An 18709-nucleotide genomic window follows, 5' to 3' on the forward strand; every position below is an offset into this window, starting at 1 on the left:
TGTGACACCAGAGAAGAAATTACTCTGATTATTGATTCACAGACTCTTAGACCATTGGCTTTTGGAATTGAATAAGACCTTATAGATCATCTACTCCAAGTTCCCACCCAGTAAAGGTAAAAGCCCTTCTATAGCAGGTCTCTGTTTGTAAATGCCAGTTTGGACAGGAATTTAAAACCTTATCTTCTTGATTGTTTACCATATTTTCAGGAGGGAAAGAGAAGGAAAAGAGTCACTAAGTGATGTTCTCTCAAACCTGCCAAGCATCATTGTCTGGACACCTTATTGGTAAAGTTGACATGAGCTGGGTCCCTGGCACGTGGCTTCCCCAAGTCATGTCAATAGAACTAAATGAATGGAGGTCACTTGAGAAAAGGGAGGATTCTTTTAGTCTAACTGGTTGGGAACTGGATCATTAGTTGACTAGCCTGCTTTCTCCTCTTCCTATTCCAGCTGGGCAATGTCCCCAGCACCCTCAGACCTATTGCCATTTTAAAACACAAGATTTAGATGGAGAACTAATTTAATATGATCCCAAGCATGGAAAGTGGTGTAACTAAAGCCTGGGGGGATGTTGTTTTCCAGGAAGTGAATTTTTCAGTTATTAAGAGTTGAGGTAGATGAGTAAGAAACATGCATTGACTGGGCAGGGGGAAAGATCACTCTTTTTGTTTCTAAATTTCCTAGGGGAAACAGATTAAGTGCATCTTCATAAAAAGGAAAATAGAACTAGAGTGAGGGGGAAGTGGGACAAGAATGCTAAGAGGGTGGTCCCTAGATCAGGATACTCCTCTGTGGCAGTCCTGGAGGGATGGAAGAATCAAGAACCAAGAAACTTTCCTCCAAGACACATAAACAGATTTCTACTCCTCGTCCCAATCATTCTTCCATTTATAAGAGCCTCAACAGGCAGACCCTCCTCAACTTTTTGGGTTGAATGCATTGTCTCTGGGGATTAGAAGTAAAAGCTAGAGCTAGAGCAATCACTCTAAGTTGAGTTTCCCTGTTGCTTTTGGCTTGTGAGCCTTGCGAGGTTAAAGTAGGGGAGAGATGGAGTGGTAAGGCCATAAGAGAATCCCTCTCATCTCTAGGAGATAATGTCCTTTGTTTAATATGATTGATGGGTTTTTGTTCTTTTGCCTACTGTCTTGCCTCCTCTGCGCTCAGGGTTTACTCCCAGTGGGCAGCCTGTTACCATGACAGGTGGAAGAACTCAGGGAAGTCCAGGTATGTCAAGGGAGCCTCTTGGCCTTGGGGACCTCACTGATTGTAGTGAGTGAAGTGTTCCAGAGGGTCTGAGAGCCCAAGAGATTTAGCGTACGATCTTAGTAGTAAGCTTCTAGTTGCTAGTTTGTGTTACATCTTGCAAAAGGATTCTTTGCTTTGGAAGAGAGAAAAGAAATCAGAAACACAGTTTCTACCTTCAGTAAACTTAGAATCTTGTACTGGGAACTTTGTCCATAAATAAGTTCTAAGAACATGGTTCTTAATCCAAAATCCATGGAGAGATTTCTGGAAGTCTGGAAATTTGGATAGAAAAAATTACATCTCTATTTCCAAAAGATGGTTTCTTTTGTAATCCCATAATTATTTTATGAATTTGAAGATGTATTCTGAGAAGAGGTCTATAGGTTTCACCAGACTGCCTAAGGGGTCCATGAACTTCCCTTCCATGAGAAAGGTTAAAAACCTTTTCGTGGGAGAGAGCAGAGGCAAGGGTTGATTAGGGGGTAGAGAGAATAATCGGAGAGCTTCAAGAAAAAGAGGCATTTTGATAAGCCAAGTGCATCCAGCTAAAGGAAGCCCTCAAAATGATGGGACTAACAGTTAGATAATGTGGGGAACATTGTAAAAATTTCCAGAGCAGGAAAATAAATTCTTCTCCTGAAGAAGTCAATAGTGGAGAGAATCACCGATTTTGACCTAGAAGAGAAGCCTTTGAGCACTAGTCCAACTTCCTCATTTTAAAAATGAAGAAACTGCATCTAAGAAAAATAAAGTGCTTTACATCCCATCAGAAAAAAGGCTAAGACTCCAGTCTCGAAGCTAGACTTCAGTTAGCGCAAGTCCTGAAGGATAAGGTGTCTGAGTCCATGCAAAATCATCTTCCTCTGAATCATTGTTTTTATCAGTTATCAGCTTCATCCTCACCACTGTCTAACTCATCAGTTTCATATTATCCACAAACAATCCTAGAGTACTTGTTATGTGACTCTATTGTTCCTGCCAATACCCAGGATCTTGGCCTTCCCTGCTCCTGGCACCCCTCCTTGGGAGAGCCCTCAGCACCTCAGCGCCTTGAGAAATAACAAGGGAGGCACAATCACATCCTCCATATGGCCCTGGCATATAACTCAGGTTTCCTGAGTGAACATTTCAGAAGCACCTGAGATCGTTTCCAGAAAAACCTGGAATCCTGGAAATCTGAATATCATTTTCTGTGTGTATTCTTTTTTTCTCTCCAGATACAAAGCCAGAAAAATTTCTTGAGCCATCTCAGCACCTCTAAATATGTAATTCCAGCCCTTTGGCCCAAGTCAAGTGGGACTCCCCAAATGAACCAAAGATAAATCATTTGTTAAGCATGTACTATGTGCAAAAAACAAACAGACAAAACTGTACTAAGTGCTATGGACACAAAAGAGGAAAATTCCAAACACTTGGATCATCTGCTTTGCCCTTCTGCCTGTCAGCCTGTCCATAGGCAGGGACTCCGAGAAACCAGAGACAGGATTGCCAGTCAGAATGGACTCTGAGAAACTGCTCTTCCTTTTTTCTTGTTTAGCAGGAGGAGGAGGAGGGGTGATATATGTGCATGATTAAAAAGCAAAATGCCTTCAGGGCTGGTTTTTATTATGACTCTAATTAAGCCCTTGCCAATTTGAGGAGGGCCGCCTCTTCTCCTCATTGAACACCATATTAATATCAATTTGATATCCAAAGGCTTCCAGCTCACAGTTAAAAAGTACCTTGTACTTTTTAGACATTAGATTCTTTTTTATATACTCTACCAGTTGCTGTTGTTTATAATCCCTCGAAAGAGCAGAAAAATCAAATTTCGATCTTGTCCCTCTGGGTTTATCCTTTGAAACTGAGCGAAGAAGATATCTCTCTCTCTCTCTCTCTCTCTCTCTCTCTCTCTCTCTCTCTCTCTCTCTCTCTCTCTCTCTCACCCTCTCCCTTTCTCTCTCTGTCTCTCTCTTTCTTTTTTTTTTCTCTCTCCTCCTCCTCCACCCTCTTTCCATCTTCCCATCATCGTATTCTTCATTTAGCCCCCAAAATGAGCAATGTAGTATTTGGGGGTTTGACTGGAGGACATCCATGATGATAAAGAGCCTTGCATTTGTATTTTATGAGGATTGGCTAGAAGAAATAAGGATGTAGGCAAGAGGAATGTTCGAGCAATTGAAAAGCTGTCATATGAAAAGAGGAAGAATATCCTTGCTTAGCTTCAGAAAGCCAGGTTAGATGCAATGATTAGACTCTGAAGAGAAATAAATTTTGGTTAAATGTGATGAAATACTTCCAAATGAATGAATGAATGAATAACAATTTACTGTGGATTCAATAAATAGCATATTCAATGAATAGAGTGCCTAGTGTGCAGTCAGTAACACCTGAATCCAAATCTAGCCTCAGACACTCACTAGCTGTATGATCCTGGCCAAGTCACTTACTCTTGTTTGCCTCAGTTTCCTCATATGTAAATTGAGCTGGAGATGGAAATAAACCATCTTTGCAAAACCAAACTAAAGCAAACCCCAAATGAGGTCAAGAAGAGTTGGATGCAACTGAACCTTCTTCTGAGAAAACTCAAGGTTTGGACAAAGGGATGGAGATCCTTCCTTGGTGACTTAGAAGTCAGGTCTAATGTGGGAACAGAAATATGTATTGGAATAATTTTTCTCTTTAGCAAATGTTTGCCAAAGGTATTGCTTTTAGTGCTATGTTTCCCCAAGAGTGGCTGGGTCTACATTTGGCAGTGTAGATAGATTGTGTTGTATATTGATTAGATAATTTAGGAACTGAATTGAACCTTCCAAGAGTTCTATATATCTGGACTTCTAAGTAAGCAAAAGACCCATCCAGGAGATGAAGATAATATTAATATGCACCTATTGCAAATGGCATCAAATCAAATGAGGCCAAAGATTATAGTAGTGTAGGTGCCATTCATCTGGACTTTGATCCAATCAACCAGTGTAGACACAGCCATTCCTGGTACAACATGGAATATGGAGATTAAATCCATAACACCATTATTAGGGAACAATTGAGTATATCACTGGGACCTCCTAGTCCTAATCCTTATTCCACCTTGTAACTGGACTTTCCTCTTGTTTCTACATGAGAGTGGACCAGTTCTTCAACAGCTGCCCCTCTGCAGATGGGCACCCCTATGCCCAAGGTTAACACCAAGACAGAAGGTAGGGACATATTTATTGCTGATTACAATATCCCCCCGGGTACTATTACTGGACCTTAAAGGAATAAGAAATTGTCAGGGAAAGCCCTTGGAGGAGTCTCTCCTAGGTCACTGTTTTTCTTTCTTTCTCTTTCTCTTTCTCTTTCTCTCTCTCTCTCTCTCTCTCTCTCTCTCTCTCTCTCTCTCTCTCTCTCTCTCTCTCTCTCTCTCTCTCTCTCTCTCTCTCAATGTGTGTCTGTCTTTCTCTGTCTCTATCTCTTCCCCTTCTCTATCTCTAGCTTTCTGTATCTCTCTTTTTTGGTTCCCTCTCTTTCTCTCCCTCTTTCCCCTCCCTTGCTCACTTTCTTCTTCCTTCTTCCTCTTCCTCTTCTTCTTCTTTCTCTCTTCCTCTCTCCCCCTCTGTCCCCCTCTCTCCCTCTCTTTCCCCCTCTCCCCCCCTCTCTTCCCTCTCTCCCCTTCTCTCTTCCCTCTCTCCCCCTCTCTCCCCCTCTCTTCCCCTCTCTCCCCCTCTCTCTCCCTCTCTCCCCCTCTCTCCCCCTCTCTCTCCCTCTCTCCCCCTCTCTCCCCCTCTCTCCCCCTCTCTCCCCCTCTCTTCCCCTCTCTCCCCCTCTCTCCCCCTCTCTCCCCCTCTCTCCCTCTCTCTCCCTCTCTCTCCCTCTCTCTCCCTTTCTCTCTCCCTCTCCCTCTCTCTCCCTCTCTCTCTCCCTCTCTCCCTCTCTCCCTCCCTCCCTCCCTCCCTCCCTCCCTTTAACCTTCTTCTCTCTCTCTTGTCTCTGTCTTTGTCTGTCATTCTTGCTTTCTTCCTGTGTGTGTTTCTCTGTCTGTCTCTCTGTCCCTTCCCTCTCTCACTTTCTTCCTTTTTTGCTATCTTCCCTCTCTCTTTCTCTTTCTCTCCTCCCCCTCCCTCCATCCCTCCTTTCATTTAACCTTCCTCTCTCTCTGTTTCTTTATCTTTCTCTGTTTCTATCTCTATCTCTCTCTGTGTCTCTCTCCTTCCTTTTCCCTTCCTCTCTCCTTTCCTTTTTATTCCCTTCCCCTTCCTTCTCTATCTGCCTTTGTAACTATCTCTGTCTCTATGTGCTGATTTCTGTGTCTCTATCTTTCTCTATCTCTGTCTCTATCTTTCTCCCCTCTACCTCACATCAGCTTCCTAATGGCCTCTAAAACCCCTTTCAGCTCAGAATGCTATCCTAAAAAATTCTTCCCCTATGAGTTGATCTTTGCAAGGTTTTACATGTTATCTTTATTATTATTACCTTCCTAAGAGATATTCCTGAAACATCCAGATTACCAGGTGAGAGCTCTAACCAGGGCACCATGAAAATTCTTTAACCTCCTGGTGGAGCTAGTCCAACCTTGGTTTCTATTCCTAATGATCAGAGAAGGGGAGAGCGTGTTCTTTACAGTGTTCCCTTTGTAGTTAGAGCAGCAGCATTGTGAAGTGGATGGAGCATTGAACTTGGGATCAGGAAAACTTGATTTAAAATCCTGCCATACACACTTACTAGCTGTTTGACTTCTCTCAGCCTCAGTTTCTAAATCTATAAGATGAAATTTATTACTATCAGTAGTCTTCTTACTTCACAGGATAGTTGTGAGGTCCAAATGAGACTTGTATGTGAAGTGCTTCACAAAAGTGAAAGTGACACAAAAATGTCACTTCTTAAAGCTATCAGAAATGGAGTTTAAAATGAGAAGTTATGGAAGGAGATCTACTCTTTCTAGATGGGAAGGCCATTGGTGAGCATTCATGAAGAGGACTAATATTGAATAGAACTGCCTAGGGAGTAGGGGGGAGGAGAAGACATTTATGTAAGATATTATGTCATTAAGGGTGGAATGAGATGCTGTGGTTCCTTCATTCATTCATTCAGTGAGTACTATTAAGTACTTGTCTCTTTCAGAGTACATACAATGGAGCTCCCTTTTCCCCTAAGAAAAAGGCAGGGAATTGTAACAGTAACCCAGATAATTTAGGGTAGGAGTTATTCCTGTGGGGATATGATCCCATGTGCTTAGAGACATAGGGTCATGGATATGGAACGAACCTCCAAAGTATCTCATCCAATCCCCTCATTTAGGATCCTAAAGCCTATGGAGATTAAATGATTTATCTGAGGTTAAGCATGTGGTGTCAAAGGTAAAATTTGAAGCCAGGTTCTCAGATACCAGAGCCAGTGAGGGCTCTCTGCATTATTGAATTGCCCTGGGGAAGACAGGGAAGAATGTGCTACTGACTTGTCCACCCCACACCAGCATCTGAGAGATTTACTCACCCTGCTTTGGAAAGGAAATATATCTGGCTCAATGGTCACCAGAATAGTCTAATTCTAATCCCATGAGCCTGGCCTGTTTTGGGGATAAGACCAGTCAGCAGGTCAGTAGGCTTGCTCTGAGAATCTCTGAGAATAGGGTGCTTACTCTGAGATTTTTATGGCATCTGACCTCCTCTTCCCAGGAGACACCTGAGATCACCTAGGGATCCTCCCAATGTCTCCCACACCTATTCCCCTTACCAGTTAAGGCTATGATGTTCACCTAGTTTCACAAAAAGTGAATACTTGCTGATGGAGATCACTGGGGAGAAGCCAGCAGCTGTCCTGACCTCAGCCATGCTTAGCTAGCCTCAGCTTTCACCTGGCAGGTAATGCCTTTTATATATATATATATGGATAAGAGTTGTAGCTAATGTTTGTTTCCATTGTGCCTTTTAATTAAAGCACACATCTTATTGTGGAAAAATAATCCTTATACATGGACATATATATATATATATATATATATATATATATATATATATATTTGCATATATGTGTGCAAGTATAAGTCACTTAACAAGTATGTGTCACCTGCCATGTGCCTTTTCTGTGTCAGGCACATAATAGGTGATAGAGTTAGAGACAAAAATACATAAAAGCAGATCTTTAATCCCGGATTACATGACTCTAGTTAAGAAATGATAGGCTTGGGGGGAGGATAATGGAAAGCTTTTGAGTGAAGGAATGCTGTGTTCAAAGACTAAGTGCTAGATGATGAGGTATAGACTAAGTGATCCAGGGGGTCAGAGGAGTTCAATAAGACAAGTTGGGCCTTGAAGGATGGGGAGGGGTTAGATAAGGAACAAGGAAAGCTACTCATTTCTAGGAAGTAGCAGGATCAAGAATGAGCTGCTGTTCGAAGGGGAAATCAATGAAGAAACCAACCTTGGGGGAACAGACAGGGTAATATTCTGGGAAAAAGGGACAGGTACAGAAAAGAAAACAGGTCCAGAAAAGGAGGAGTAAACTTGCCTGCTCCTTACACACTTACTAGGAAAGAAGAGCATTAGAGACTGGAAAACACTGGAGAAATAGGAATTACTGTTGTTGTTGTTTTAGATATGATGCCAAATAAGGCCAGGACTTAGAATGCAAAGCCAAGGAGTTTAGAATTTTGGGCAAAAGATGCTTGGATTTGGAGTCAAAAGATTTATGATGGAATCCAGGCACTTGTAGCACTTCCTGTGTGACACTGGGTAAAGCACTTCCCATGAAGTGTGAAGGTCCCTTCCAGAACTTCCCAATATAGCACCTTCCTCCCTTCTGGCTTGAAATCTAAGATCCTGTAGCAATAGGAAATATGCAGAGAGAAAAGGTAAGACAGAGTCATGTAGACAGGTGGAAAATTTATTTTTCTGGCTTTCTCATGGGGGAAGAGCAGGTAAACTGAGCATATCTCTGGTCTTTTTGTGCTAAGTAATAATGGGAAATCTCAGATTCAGAATTAGAAGGCACAATCATCAAGTCCAAGACCCCTCATTTTATAGATGAGGAGACAAAGGCCCAAGCAGGTTAAGTCACAGGGTCACATAAACACCAGTGGGTAGCATTGTGGAGAGAGTACTGGACCTGGACTCAGGAATACCTGAGTTCAAACCTGGCCTCTGACAGCAGGTGTATGACCGCGAGCAAGTCATATAACTTTGCCTCAATTTCCTCAACTATAAAATGGATGCCATAATATCACCTACCTTATAGATTGTTGTAGGATCAGATGAGCTATTTGTAAAGCACTCAACACAGTGCCTGGCACATAGGAGGTGCAATGTAAATTCTTATTTTCCTACCTTCACATTTTAAATCATGATTGACTGTTTTGAAAGCACTTTCACATCCATTATCTCATTTTGTCTTCACCATAATACCCTGTGAGAAGGGGGAAGACAGGGGTTATCACTCCCACTTACAAATGAGAAGACTAAGGTCCAAAGAAGGGAAGTGACTTACCTATAAGGAGTCAGAGCCAGTACCAGGACTGGAGGCTAACTTTTTCATCTCTTAATAAATGTCTTGCTCCCTCCTTGCCATTCCTGCTACTGCTCAGAAAGATGATCATCTTTAGCTCTAAGAAAGGAGTCTTTCCAAACTGAGTCTGCCACCTGCCAGAAAATGAGGTTTCTTTGTGTTTCTACGGAAATACAAAGAATAAATCAAGGCTTTCAGCACCCTCTGCTGGTCAACAGCTCCCAGAACTGGATGCCAATATGAGACATTACTGTGATGGAGAGCCATAGGTAAATTAATGGCTTTGGCTTGGAGAACACTGGGGGATCAAAGTATGATTTTTGATGGGGGCCAATGGTCTAGCCTTGGACTTTTCTCCTATTGTAAAGAGGCTGGATATCTGGGACCTGAAAGGGAAGCAGAAACTGATGTCCTAGAGCCCTTTTCATCATCCTTAGAAATAATTTTAAGTCCAAGGACCTAGTTTGGAATCTCACTTATTTAACTTTCAACAGATTGCATTCCTTTTCATAACCTCAATATTTTCATTGTTTTTTACAAAAGTAATAAAGCCAATTGACCAGTAAGATCCCTTTTAGTTCAACGTACTATCAAATATGGATTGTATGTTAGGCACTGTGGAAAATATACAGATAAATAGAACCTGGTACCTGTGCTCCAAGAGCTTATAGTCCAGCTGAAAAATGTATAGAATGCATGAGATAGTATAAAAATCACTGGATTGGGGTCCAAAAGCCCAGTGTTCTAGACATCTTGGTCTAACCACTGCTTTGCTGTGTGTCCTTGGTCAAATGTTTTTCTCTCCAAAGATTGTGGTTTTTCTGCTCTTTAAAATGAAAAGGGTGGACTAACTAGATCATCACTAATTCCTTCCAACTTTAATATTCCATAATTCTGTGTTTTTCAATGGTATCTATCAAGTATCTTATGTGTGCAAAGGAGAGAGGATTCACCTTGGGTAGGAGCGAAAGTATGCTTTGAACTGAGTCTTAAATGATAGAAGACAGGACATATAATTAATTGAAGAAGACATTCCAGTCTTAGGTCTTGATAAGAGTGTGAAAAAATGGTCCAAAGTAGGAAGAAATCTGATTTGTTCAGAAAAGAATAAATAAAGCAGTTGGATTGGAGACTAGGAGCAAATAAGACTACAGAGGCTTGATTACCTTTAATAGAAGTATTGAATTGCAAAGGTAGGAGTTTGAAATTTATCCTGTGGGAAATGGGAAGCCACTGAAAGTTTTAGAGGAATGGCACATTTAAAATCAGAGTTTTAGGAAGATTAATCTGGCAGATCTATAGAGGATGTATTGGAAAGGGGATCAGGCAGAACTGGAGCCTTCTTTGACTTTGTCTGATCTTCAACCAATTATTTAAATTCTCTCTGCCTTGATGGCTTCTTCTAAGCCTCTGATAAGGCCAACAGTGGCCTTTTCATGGCTTCCTGTGCTTATATCCAGAGACCTTAGGGGAAGTGATAAAAAGAGCTTATCTCTTGTTTCTCCAAGCCATCATCACTGTTGCTGTCCCTGCCAAGATTTCCAAACTTTTCCAGCTCAAGCCTAAGTCTCCTCAAGTGGTGCCCATTGAAGTATTCAAAGGTAAGAGGGGAAAGAGATGGATGCTTAGAGGAGAGGCACCATTAGGAAGCCAGACTGAACAGCCCAATGGGAGGAAGAGACTACAGTCCCAAAAAGCCATTTCTGGGGCTGGACTGTGGACATCCACTTATATGGCTAAGCAAAAGTCAAACTTCTTTTTTTTTTTTTTTTGTTTTTGTTTTTGTTTTCTCTTTGTTCCTCCCAACCCTACAGAATTGGACTCAGGCTTTGAACTGCCCTGCTTAAAGAAGAAATCTTTTCCTGAAATTTCTTTTCTATTGGGTTCCTCCAGTAATTAGGAGCTTGGGAACCCCTTGGCTTAGTGGTAGGGAGGAGACTGGATCTGCTTGCTACCATCTTGGATACAAGATGATGTAGTCTTGGTTGGTGACAATGGGACTCTTAGCACAGATCATGTCTACAGAATCATACTGTAGTAATGAGCTAGATCAAAGTCATATCTTTTCAGTCTCTCTTGGAGGTAAAGAGCATTGCCAAGCATCCTCTGGGAATGCAGAGGCTGGAATCCTTTGTCTCTCCTTGAATAGTGCTCAGAGGCTATTACCCCAGAGACCCCATACTCCCCAAGACATCAAGAATGAATCTTCTTTTTCTTCAGATAGAAGAGGTATTTTCAAAGTTATTTATATTTTCAAGATAGTAGGATTTCCCTTGTCATAAACCAGAACATGATGTAGTAGTAGAAATAGCCCTGAATGAGGCATCAGGAGATCTGGGGTGAATTCCAGCTCTGACACTCATAAGCTGTATGCCTATGGACAAATTTGAAGCTCAGTTTCCTCATCCTTAGAATAGTTATAATAATGTGTGGATAGATAGATAGATGGATAGATAAATGGATGGGCAGGTGGGTGGATGAATGGATAGATACATAAATGATAGTTTTTTTAAATATTTACAATTACACTTTTAACATTCATTTTTAAAGTTTTGAGTTCTAAATTTTCTCTCTCCATGAGTCCTTCCCTAAACATTGAGAAGGCAAGCAATATGATATTAATTATACATGTGAAGAGGACAATAATACTTAATACTAAGTACTTCATACAGCTATTTTGGGGAGAATATCTTGTAAAGATTTTTTATTGTAATTATGCAATATAAATAGTGTAATCCCTTCTCAGTAGGAAGTAAAACTCCCTCAGGATGGGTAAATCTCAGAGGATATTTAGACATTTTGCCCAGTGTTTCTAAAGGCAGATCCTCGTTTCCTGAGACATGCTCTAGCTTCTTCTTCCTCACACCTTATCCTCTCCATCCCAAATCTCTTCCCTTCATGATGTCATCACCAGAGAAATGACCAAAACTTCCAGTCCCTGGACTGGATGTAATTTGCCTTACTCTTTTAGCAGATCTATTCTAATCTTAAATTCTTTTTTAACTTCCCAGAACTCTAAGGGAAGGATTGGAGGGGTGGTAAAGGGGAGGAAAATACCTCAAGCATTAGGGAGCCAGCAAGAATGATTTACTAAGTGCTTACTATTTGCCAAGCATCATGCTAAACACTGGATGTACAAAGAAGATGAAACAAATATAATTGTCCTCAGGCTGGAATAAAGACTAATCCAAATTGTCTCCCATTAGTAAGGGATTCAAGTCTTAGACTTAATGGGAAAGCCTGTCCTAGCTAACATGGCTAATGCCTCTTTTTTCTTTTCCTATCCTTTCTGGGGAGAGCTTATGCTTCCAGGTTCCTGTTTCCAATGCAGCATGGGTGGGGAAGCTCCTTGTCCGTTCTTTTGTGTTTGATGTGATTTTAATTCACGGCCCCAATTTTTGTGGCTATCTGCCCATTCCATCCATTTCTTGCATGCTTACTTCTTTCTAACATCTGTCAAGCCCTAGTTCTTCATCTTCATTGGATTCTACTGTTCCCCCCATCCCTGCCATAGAAATTGGCAAGTCAGGGGCCCACTTCAGCATAGGAAATTCTAAATTGATTGATACTTTCTTGAACCCTGTGCTTTAGGCCATATTTTCTAAAAATCTATTTCCTAGCCTTTCCCCCCAAAGCCTAGAAGATTATGAAAAATTTCCCCAAATCTCCAGGTCCAGGAGTCTTCCTCAAAGATTAAGTGTAATGTTTGGTGCTGGCCAAAAGACTGCTTGTTGTTATACAGGAAAGTTTTCTGGAAAACATTCTTCTTCAGAAGAGACTTAAAACAACCTCAAAACTGGTCCCAAAGAGGATTTATCCATTAGTTCCAAGAGACACCTATGATTTTTGGAAGCAAGTTAGAATGATTATTCCACACTCTGGAGCCCTTTGACCCTGGACTACCAGATATGTATAGCAAGAAATCTAGAGAACTATGGGGCAAGAGAATTCTAACAGAGACCTGGATGCTTATTCCAGGGGAGAGCCTTTAACTTGCTAAATAACTCTGGGCAAGTTACTTGAATTCTTTGGGTCCTTTCTCCATTTTTTTTTAAACTTCTGCAAAGTCCCTTTCAGCCATGGTGACATACCTGGCTATAAGGCCCATGTGGGACTGATTCTTCTTCTCGCCTCTTGGCAGACTGCGAGTGTTATGGTCATTCCAATCGCTGTAGCTACATTGACTTCTTGAATGTGGTAACCTGTGTGAGCTGTAAACACAACACCCGGGGCCAGCACTGCCAGCACTGCCGCCTGGGCTACTACCGCAATGGCTCCGCTGAGCTGGACGATGAAAACGTTTGCATTGGTGAGTGGGCCCGCCTAGTGTTGATGGACAGACTGGGAAGGCTCCCAGTCGCATCATGAGCAAGCCAGGGGGTTTGAAGGGCACATGAACTCCAGAGGAAAGGGGGGAAGAAGGGGAGCAAAAAGCAAATGATATGCTAGTGACATGTAATAATGCCCTTTTATTCAGGCATTTATTGAGTACCTACAGTGTACCAAGCACTATGCCAGAAATTGGGGATCCAAAGCCAAGATTAACAATAACAACCCTGCCTTCGAGGTTTTTACATTCTATTAGAGATGGGTTTTAATTCTGCAGGTGTCCCTAAACATCTCTATGACCTTGAACCAGTTCTTTTCCCTTTTTTTGATCTCAGTTTCTCTATCTCTAAAATAAGATAGCCATACTCATTAATATCCAAAGCACCCCTCTCATGCCTCTTCATTGGCTTTCTCTTTTTTATAAATATTCTCTAAATCTCCTTAAAATTCCAACCTTCTCCACCAAATGGATGATTCTATACCTGCCAGCCCAGAGGGAAAACAAGCTATTCTTTGCTTGGAAGTAGAAGTTGGAGGCCTCTTCCTAGGAAGGGTCCTTCCTGCCAGAAGACCAATAACAGTCAGCTAATGGCTGATTTGTTCTGGGGGAGAGGGGGACTGAATCCCTGGAAACTGCCAGAGGATCTGAAGTCAAATCCTGTTTCTGATACTTAAGAGAATGGGGGAAATCACTTTCCCTTTGTAAACCTGTTTTCTGAGCTGCTAAAAGAACAGTTTGGATAAGATGCTCCAAATCTTCTCATAGGAATATGTCTGGATAGCTTGGTCTTGGGTAGAGCCACCTGGTTTCTGCTGCCTGAATCCTGCCCTTCATTTTTTGTTTGTTTTGTTTTTAACCTCTACCAAAGAAAAAGGCTGATCTCTGCACTGCTGGTCCCACTCTCCCTCCTCCTAAACACAGAGCAATACGTGTGCACACACCTTTTCTCAATTAGGCTCTCTGGGCCCTTTTTGGCTGGCTACTTTCTCCTCTAGGAGAATCACTTCTAGTGCCTGCAGCCTGTTTGCAAGGAGAGAGTCGGAATCCTTTTGCCATCCTCTCCTGGGCCCTAGGCCTGGAGCTGTCAGTCTGTATTAAGACTCTAGGTAGCCCAGGGTACAGGAGATAATTCCTTTAGGTTTCAGGTCATCAAAACTAAATTGTATTTGGCCCCATCCTGGGGTCAGAGTTAGGCTGCAGTTAGAACCTTCCAGATGGATTATAGTGGGCTCCCTCCCTTCCTTTTCCCTATGCAATACAGCTGTGAGTGTCTGTGTATCTGTGTCTGTCTGTGTCTGCATATAAATGGGTGAAGATGGAGCTAATAGGACCCAGGCTGACATCAGAGGGAAAGGACAAGGAAGGATTCCACTAGAATTAGGAGAAAGACTAGGAGCATGATAGTCAGGAAGGAGTATGTGGAATGGAAATAACAGGGGGTGGAGTGGGAAGGTGGTCTAAGGGTGAATGGAAATGTATAAGCAGAAAATGTTTGTAGTTGAATGTATGAATGTCTCAAAATCAAAATGACCAATGCAGCATCTGTAGCTAGGAACTAGACAGTAATTGGGGTGAATCCTCAATGACTCTGAGAGTGTAAGCTCTCAAAAGGAGCTTAGTGATTACAGGATTTAGAGCAGGAAGGGACTCGAAGATCATTCTAGTGCAATCCCCCTCATTTTGCAGATAAAGAAAGTGAGGCCCAGAGAAGAAGAAGAGCTTACCTAAGAATTTGAACTCAGATTTTCCTGCTCTGGTACCCTTTTGCCCTTCCCCCTCCTACACTCTGGGTACCCCACAGCCAATTCTTCAAACGCCATTGGGGAAAATCTCTGCTCCTCAACTGTAACATGGGAATCATAATGGCATCTATTTTATGGGGTTGTTGAGAAGATCAAATGAGATTACAAAGCACTTAGCACAGAGTTAGGCAGCACTCAATAAGTGTATATTCCCTTGCCTTTCTTCTTGTTCCTGTCTTCTAAAATGGGAGGGGGATAAGCAATGAGGTGGCACCAAGCCCAGGACAAAAAAAAATGCTTCTTCATGAGTTCAAACCCAATCCCAGATACTTCTTAGCTGTATGATCCTGAGCAAGTCAATTAATCCTGTTTGCCTCAGTTTCCTTACCTGTAAAATGGGCTGCAGAAGGAAATGGCAAATCACCCCAGTATCTTTGCCAAGAAAATCCTAAATGGGGTCACAGAGAGCTGGACAGAACTAAAGTACAACAAGAGGGAGGGAGAAATGGTTGGTAAGACTGTGCAACATTTCTGGGATCCTATTCTAGTGAATAGAGATGGGAGGCTGGGAGTTGGTGGGGAGGGAACTAAAGGAGAGAGGTTTTGTATGGTGGGAGAGCTATAAGTAAAACTGACCATAGTTTTATTTTGTTTTGTTTTTTCTGTCCTATGTCTGCACAGAATGTAACTGCAACCAGATAGGATCTATTAATGACCGGTGCAATGAGACCGGTCACTGTGAGTGCCGAGAAGGGGCTGCAGGCCCCAAGTGTGATGACTGCCTCCCCAGTCACTACTGGCGCCAGGGCTGCTTTCGTAAGTTGGTGGGGCTGGGGTTTACCCACAAGCCTGGCCTCCCTTTCTCTGAATTCATACCTCAAAAGATGCTGAAGGAAAGCCAGGGGGTGGATTAGAAATGGGGTCCTGAGACTGTTGCTTCTCTGGGATTTAGTTCAAAAAGTCTTTATTTCAAACTGGGCCACAGCATATTTACTAGTCATGTCCACATGTGTAGAGGTTCACAAAGTGTAGCTAAGATGCCATTTCCATCTTCCCAGCCTCCCTCCCCCCAATAGCCTGGTCAAGGGAACAACAGGCACAACTAACTACAATGCAACATAAGACATAGATAGTACATTAGAAAGGAATAAATAAAGTGTGGAGGCAGCCATAGTGCTGAGCCTGGAATCTGTAAGACTTATCTTGAGTTCAGATCCAACCCCAGACACTTACTAGTTATATGGCTCTGGGCAAGTCACTTAACCCTGTTTGCCTCAAGAAAATTGCTTCTTCAGTTTCCCATCTGTAAAATGAGCTGGAGAAAAATGCAGATCCCTCCAATATCTTTGCCAAAAAGACCCCAAGTGGAATTGGACACAATTGAATAACAACAAAATAAACAGAGTATTACATAAATTCAAGGGAGGGATGTGGGAAATGTCTAGGGATGGGGGAGCTTCCTGGAAGAAGTGGCATTTGATCTAGGCTTTATAGCCTGGGGAGGAATTAAATAGAAAAAGAAGGGAGGATGGGACATTTCAGGCAACAGGAACAACCCAAGTAAAGGCATGGAGGCTGGAGAGCATGGGGTAGGAGCAGAAAGCAGAGAGTTTGATTGGAGTAGAACATATTCAAGGGACGGTAATATGTGATAAGACTGGAGAAGTAGGTTTCCATTAGATTTTGGAAAGCCTTGAATGCCATGCTGAAGGATTTGAACTTTACACAGTAGGTAGTAAAGCATTCCTCCTATATATATAATGAACACAATATTTATAGAGAGGGCCCCTATCCCAGTGAGTCTCAAATTGAGTAAGGATGCAAAGTGCACCCAAATGCACAAAACAAAGAATGCTATTAGACACTTAGAGATTATAGCTAATGCCAGATTGCATGATAGAGAGTGTAAGAAGATGGGATTGCAGAGGAGACAGAGATCAGTGTGGGCTCAAGTAATCAGAAAAAGTCATGGAAGAGGTTAAGGCTTGAATTAGGTGTTGAAGAATGACTAGGATTTGAACCATCAGAATTGAATTTGGGAAGATAATAAACACAAAGATGTTTAGCATCATGGAAGAAGTATGGTCTAATAGATAGGGCACCAGACCAGGAGTCAGAAAAATCTAGTGTATATCCCATTCAGACACTTATTAGCTTTGGTTCTCTGGCCTCTCTCTTTGGATCATTTTCCTCATCTTACTGTAAAATGAAGGAGTTAGACTTAGTTATTTCTAAGATCTTTTCCACCTCTAAATCTGTTGTTGTATTGTTCAGTCATTTCAGTAGTGTAAAACTCTTTGTGGTGCTATTTGGGATTTTCTTGGTAGATACCTAAGTGGTTTGCCATTTTTCTTTCTCTAGCTCATTTTACAGATGAGAAAACTGAGGCAAACAGGATTAAGGGTCACACAGCTAATAAGTGTCTTAGGCTGCATTTGCATTCAGGTCTTCCTGACTCCATTCTATCCATCCAGTCACCAAATTGCCCAATAAATCTATGGTCCAATCTAGATAATATATTTAGACTAAGAGAGCCTATGCTGACCAAGAGTAAATCAAAAAGAATCAAAAACAGGGATGTCCAGACTGTGTGGACAGTAAGGTCCCACCTCAGGAAAGATTCGGGACACTTGTCTGAGTGATCTCTCGATGAAGTCCCATCAGGAATTGAAGACAAGATAGAGAAAACAGAGAAGTGGACAGAGATAGAATGGAGATATGGGAACAGGAAAAGATGGAGGTGGGGAAAATTAAAGGGAGTGCGTGTCTCTGTGTGTCTTTCTGATTGAATAGTGGAGCTGTTTGGGGAGGAGTGTCTTTCTAGTGCGGAGGTTCTTAATATATACTTAATGAGTAAATAGATTTCAGGGTCCCTGGATATGAATGGGAAAAGAAAATGCATCTTTCTTCTCCCTAACCTTTGGCTTCCTTTGTAATCCTGTGTGTTTTATTTTATGCATTTAAACACATCGTGAGAAGAGGTTCGTCAGCTTCACTCAACCAAAGGAGTCAATGACATTTAAAAAAATGGTTTAAGAATCCCTGCTAGAGGGACAATCTCCACTGGGGAAGGGCCCTGCAATTCTCTCTCTTCGAGACTCTCTCCTTGTACTCACCTCACCTCCCTACTACTGCCCTCTTGCAGGTGGGCAAGGAGAAAAACCCGTACCAGATTGCCAGGAGGGGAGTGGTGATGATAGTGATGGTGTCTGTGCTATGTATATCAGGCCAATCAATTAGCAGCTACTCTGGTCTATGGGAAAGAGTAAAGGCTTTGGATTTTCTGTATTGTTTCCATGTTCAATGCTCTCACTTCCGGGATTGTGGAGAATGCTAACAAGAACCAGGTTTGACTTCTTCTGAGTCCAAGTTTTAATTCTCTCTCACGTGGGTGGGTTTTGCTTTTGAAATATTTTGCCAATGACCTTATTTCATCTTGCACCAGCTGACCCCAGAGCAATCCTTGGGCTCCCTAGAAGCTGGATCTCCTGAGGGAAGAGCAGAGGAATCAGGGTTATCTAGCCTGGAGAAGAGAAGGCTGTGAGGAGACTGAACACCAAATCTGGCAAACAGGGAAAATACTGCAGGGACAGGAGCACAAGTCTCCAGAGGGCTGAAGCAGAGGAAGTAGATTGAGAATACAGCCAGAGGGATTCTGATTGACTTAGAGAGAAAAAAAAAATCCTCCCAGTTTAAGCCTATGAGAGCAAATGGCCAAGAGAATTACTTTTCTGGAGTTTGGGAGAAATAGCATAAAAGGAATAAGGACCTCAGAGGACAGATAATAGAAGTCACTTGGCTCCTCACAGCAGAGAGTGGCAGACTACCGGGGCAGGCTACTGTATACACTGTCAGATCTGATCACTGTGTCCAGTTTTTACTTTGTTGCTTTTCTTTGTTACAAGTATAAAGGTTCAGTCTGTGTGAG

General features: G+C 42.1%; 1 protein-coding gene across 2 annotated transcripts in view; it reads left to right on the forward strand.

Moving 5' to 3' along the window:
- NTNG2 (netrin G2) overlaps positions 1 to 18709 on the forward strand; it is a 96923-nt gene that overhangs the window by 74684 nt on the left and 3530 nt on the right. The window contains exons 6-10 of one of the 2 annotated variants that reach the window (XM_074293937.1): positions 1168 to 1227; positions 4353 to 4427; positions 10218 to 10310; positions 12851 to 13018; positions 15463 to 15597. In XM_074293937.1, coding sequence (XP_074150038.1) covers positions 1168 to 1227; positions 4353 to 4427; positions 10218 to 10310; positions 12851 to 13018; positions 15463 to 15597 — 531 coding nt within the window. The remainder of the gene's footprint in view (positions 1 to 1167; positions 1228 to 4352; positions 4428 to 10217; positions 10311 to 12850; positions 13019 to 15462; positions 15598 to 18709) is intronic. The other variant, XM_074293938.1, reaches the window with a different exon arrangement.

The sequence above is a fragment of the Sminthopsis crassicaudata genome, chromosome 2 (assembly GCF_048593235.1).
Source record: "Sminthopsis crassicaudata isolate SCR6 chromosome 2, ASM4859323v1, whole genome shotgun sequence".
NCBI lineage: Eukaryota > Metazoa > Chordata > Mammalia > Dasyuromorphia > Dasyuridae > Sminthopsis > Sminthopsis crassicaudata.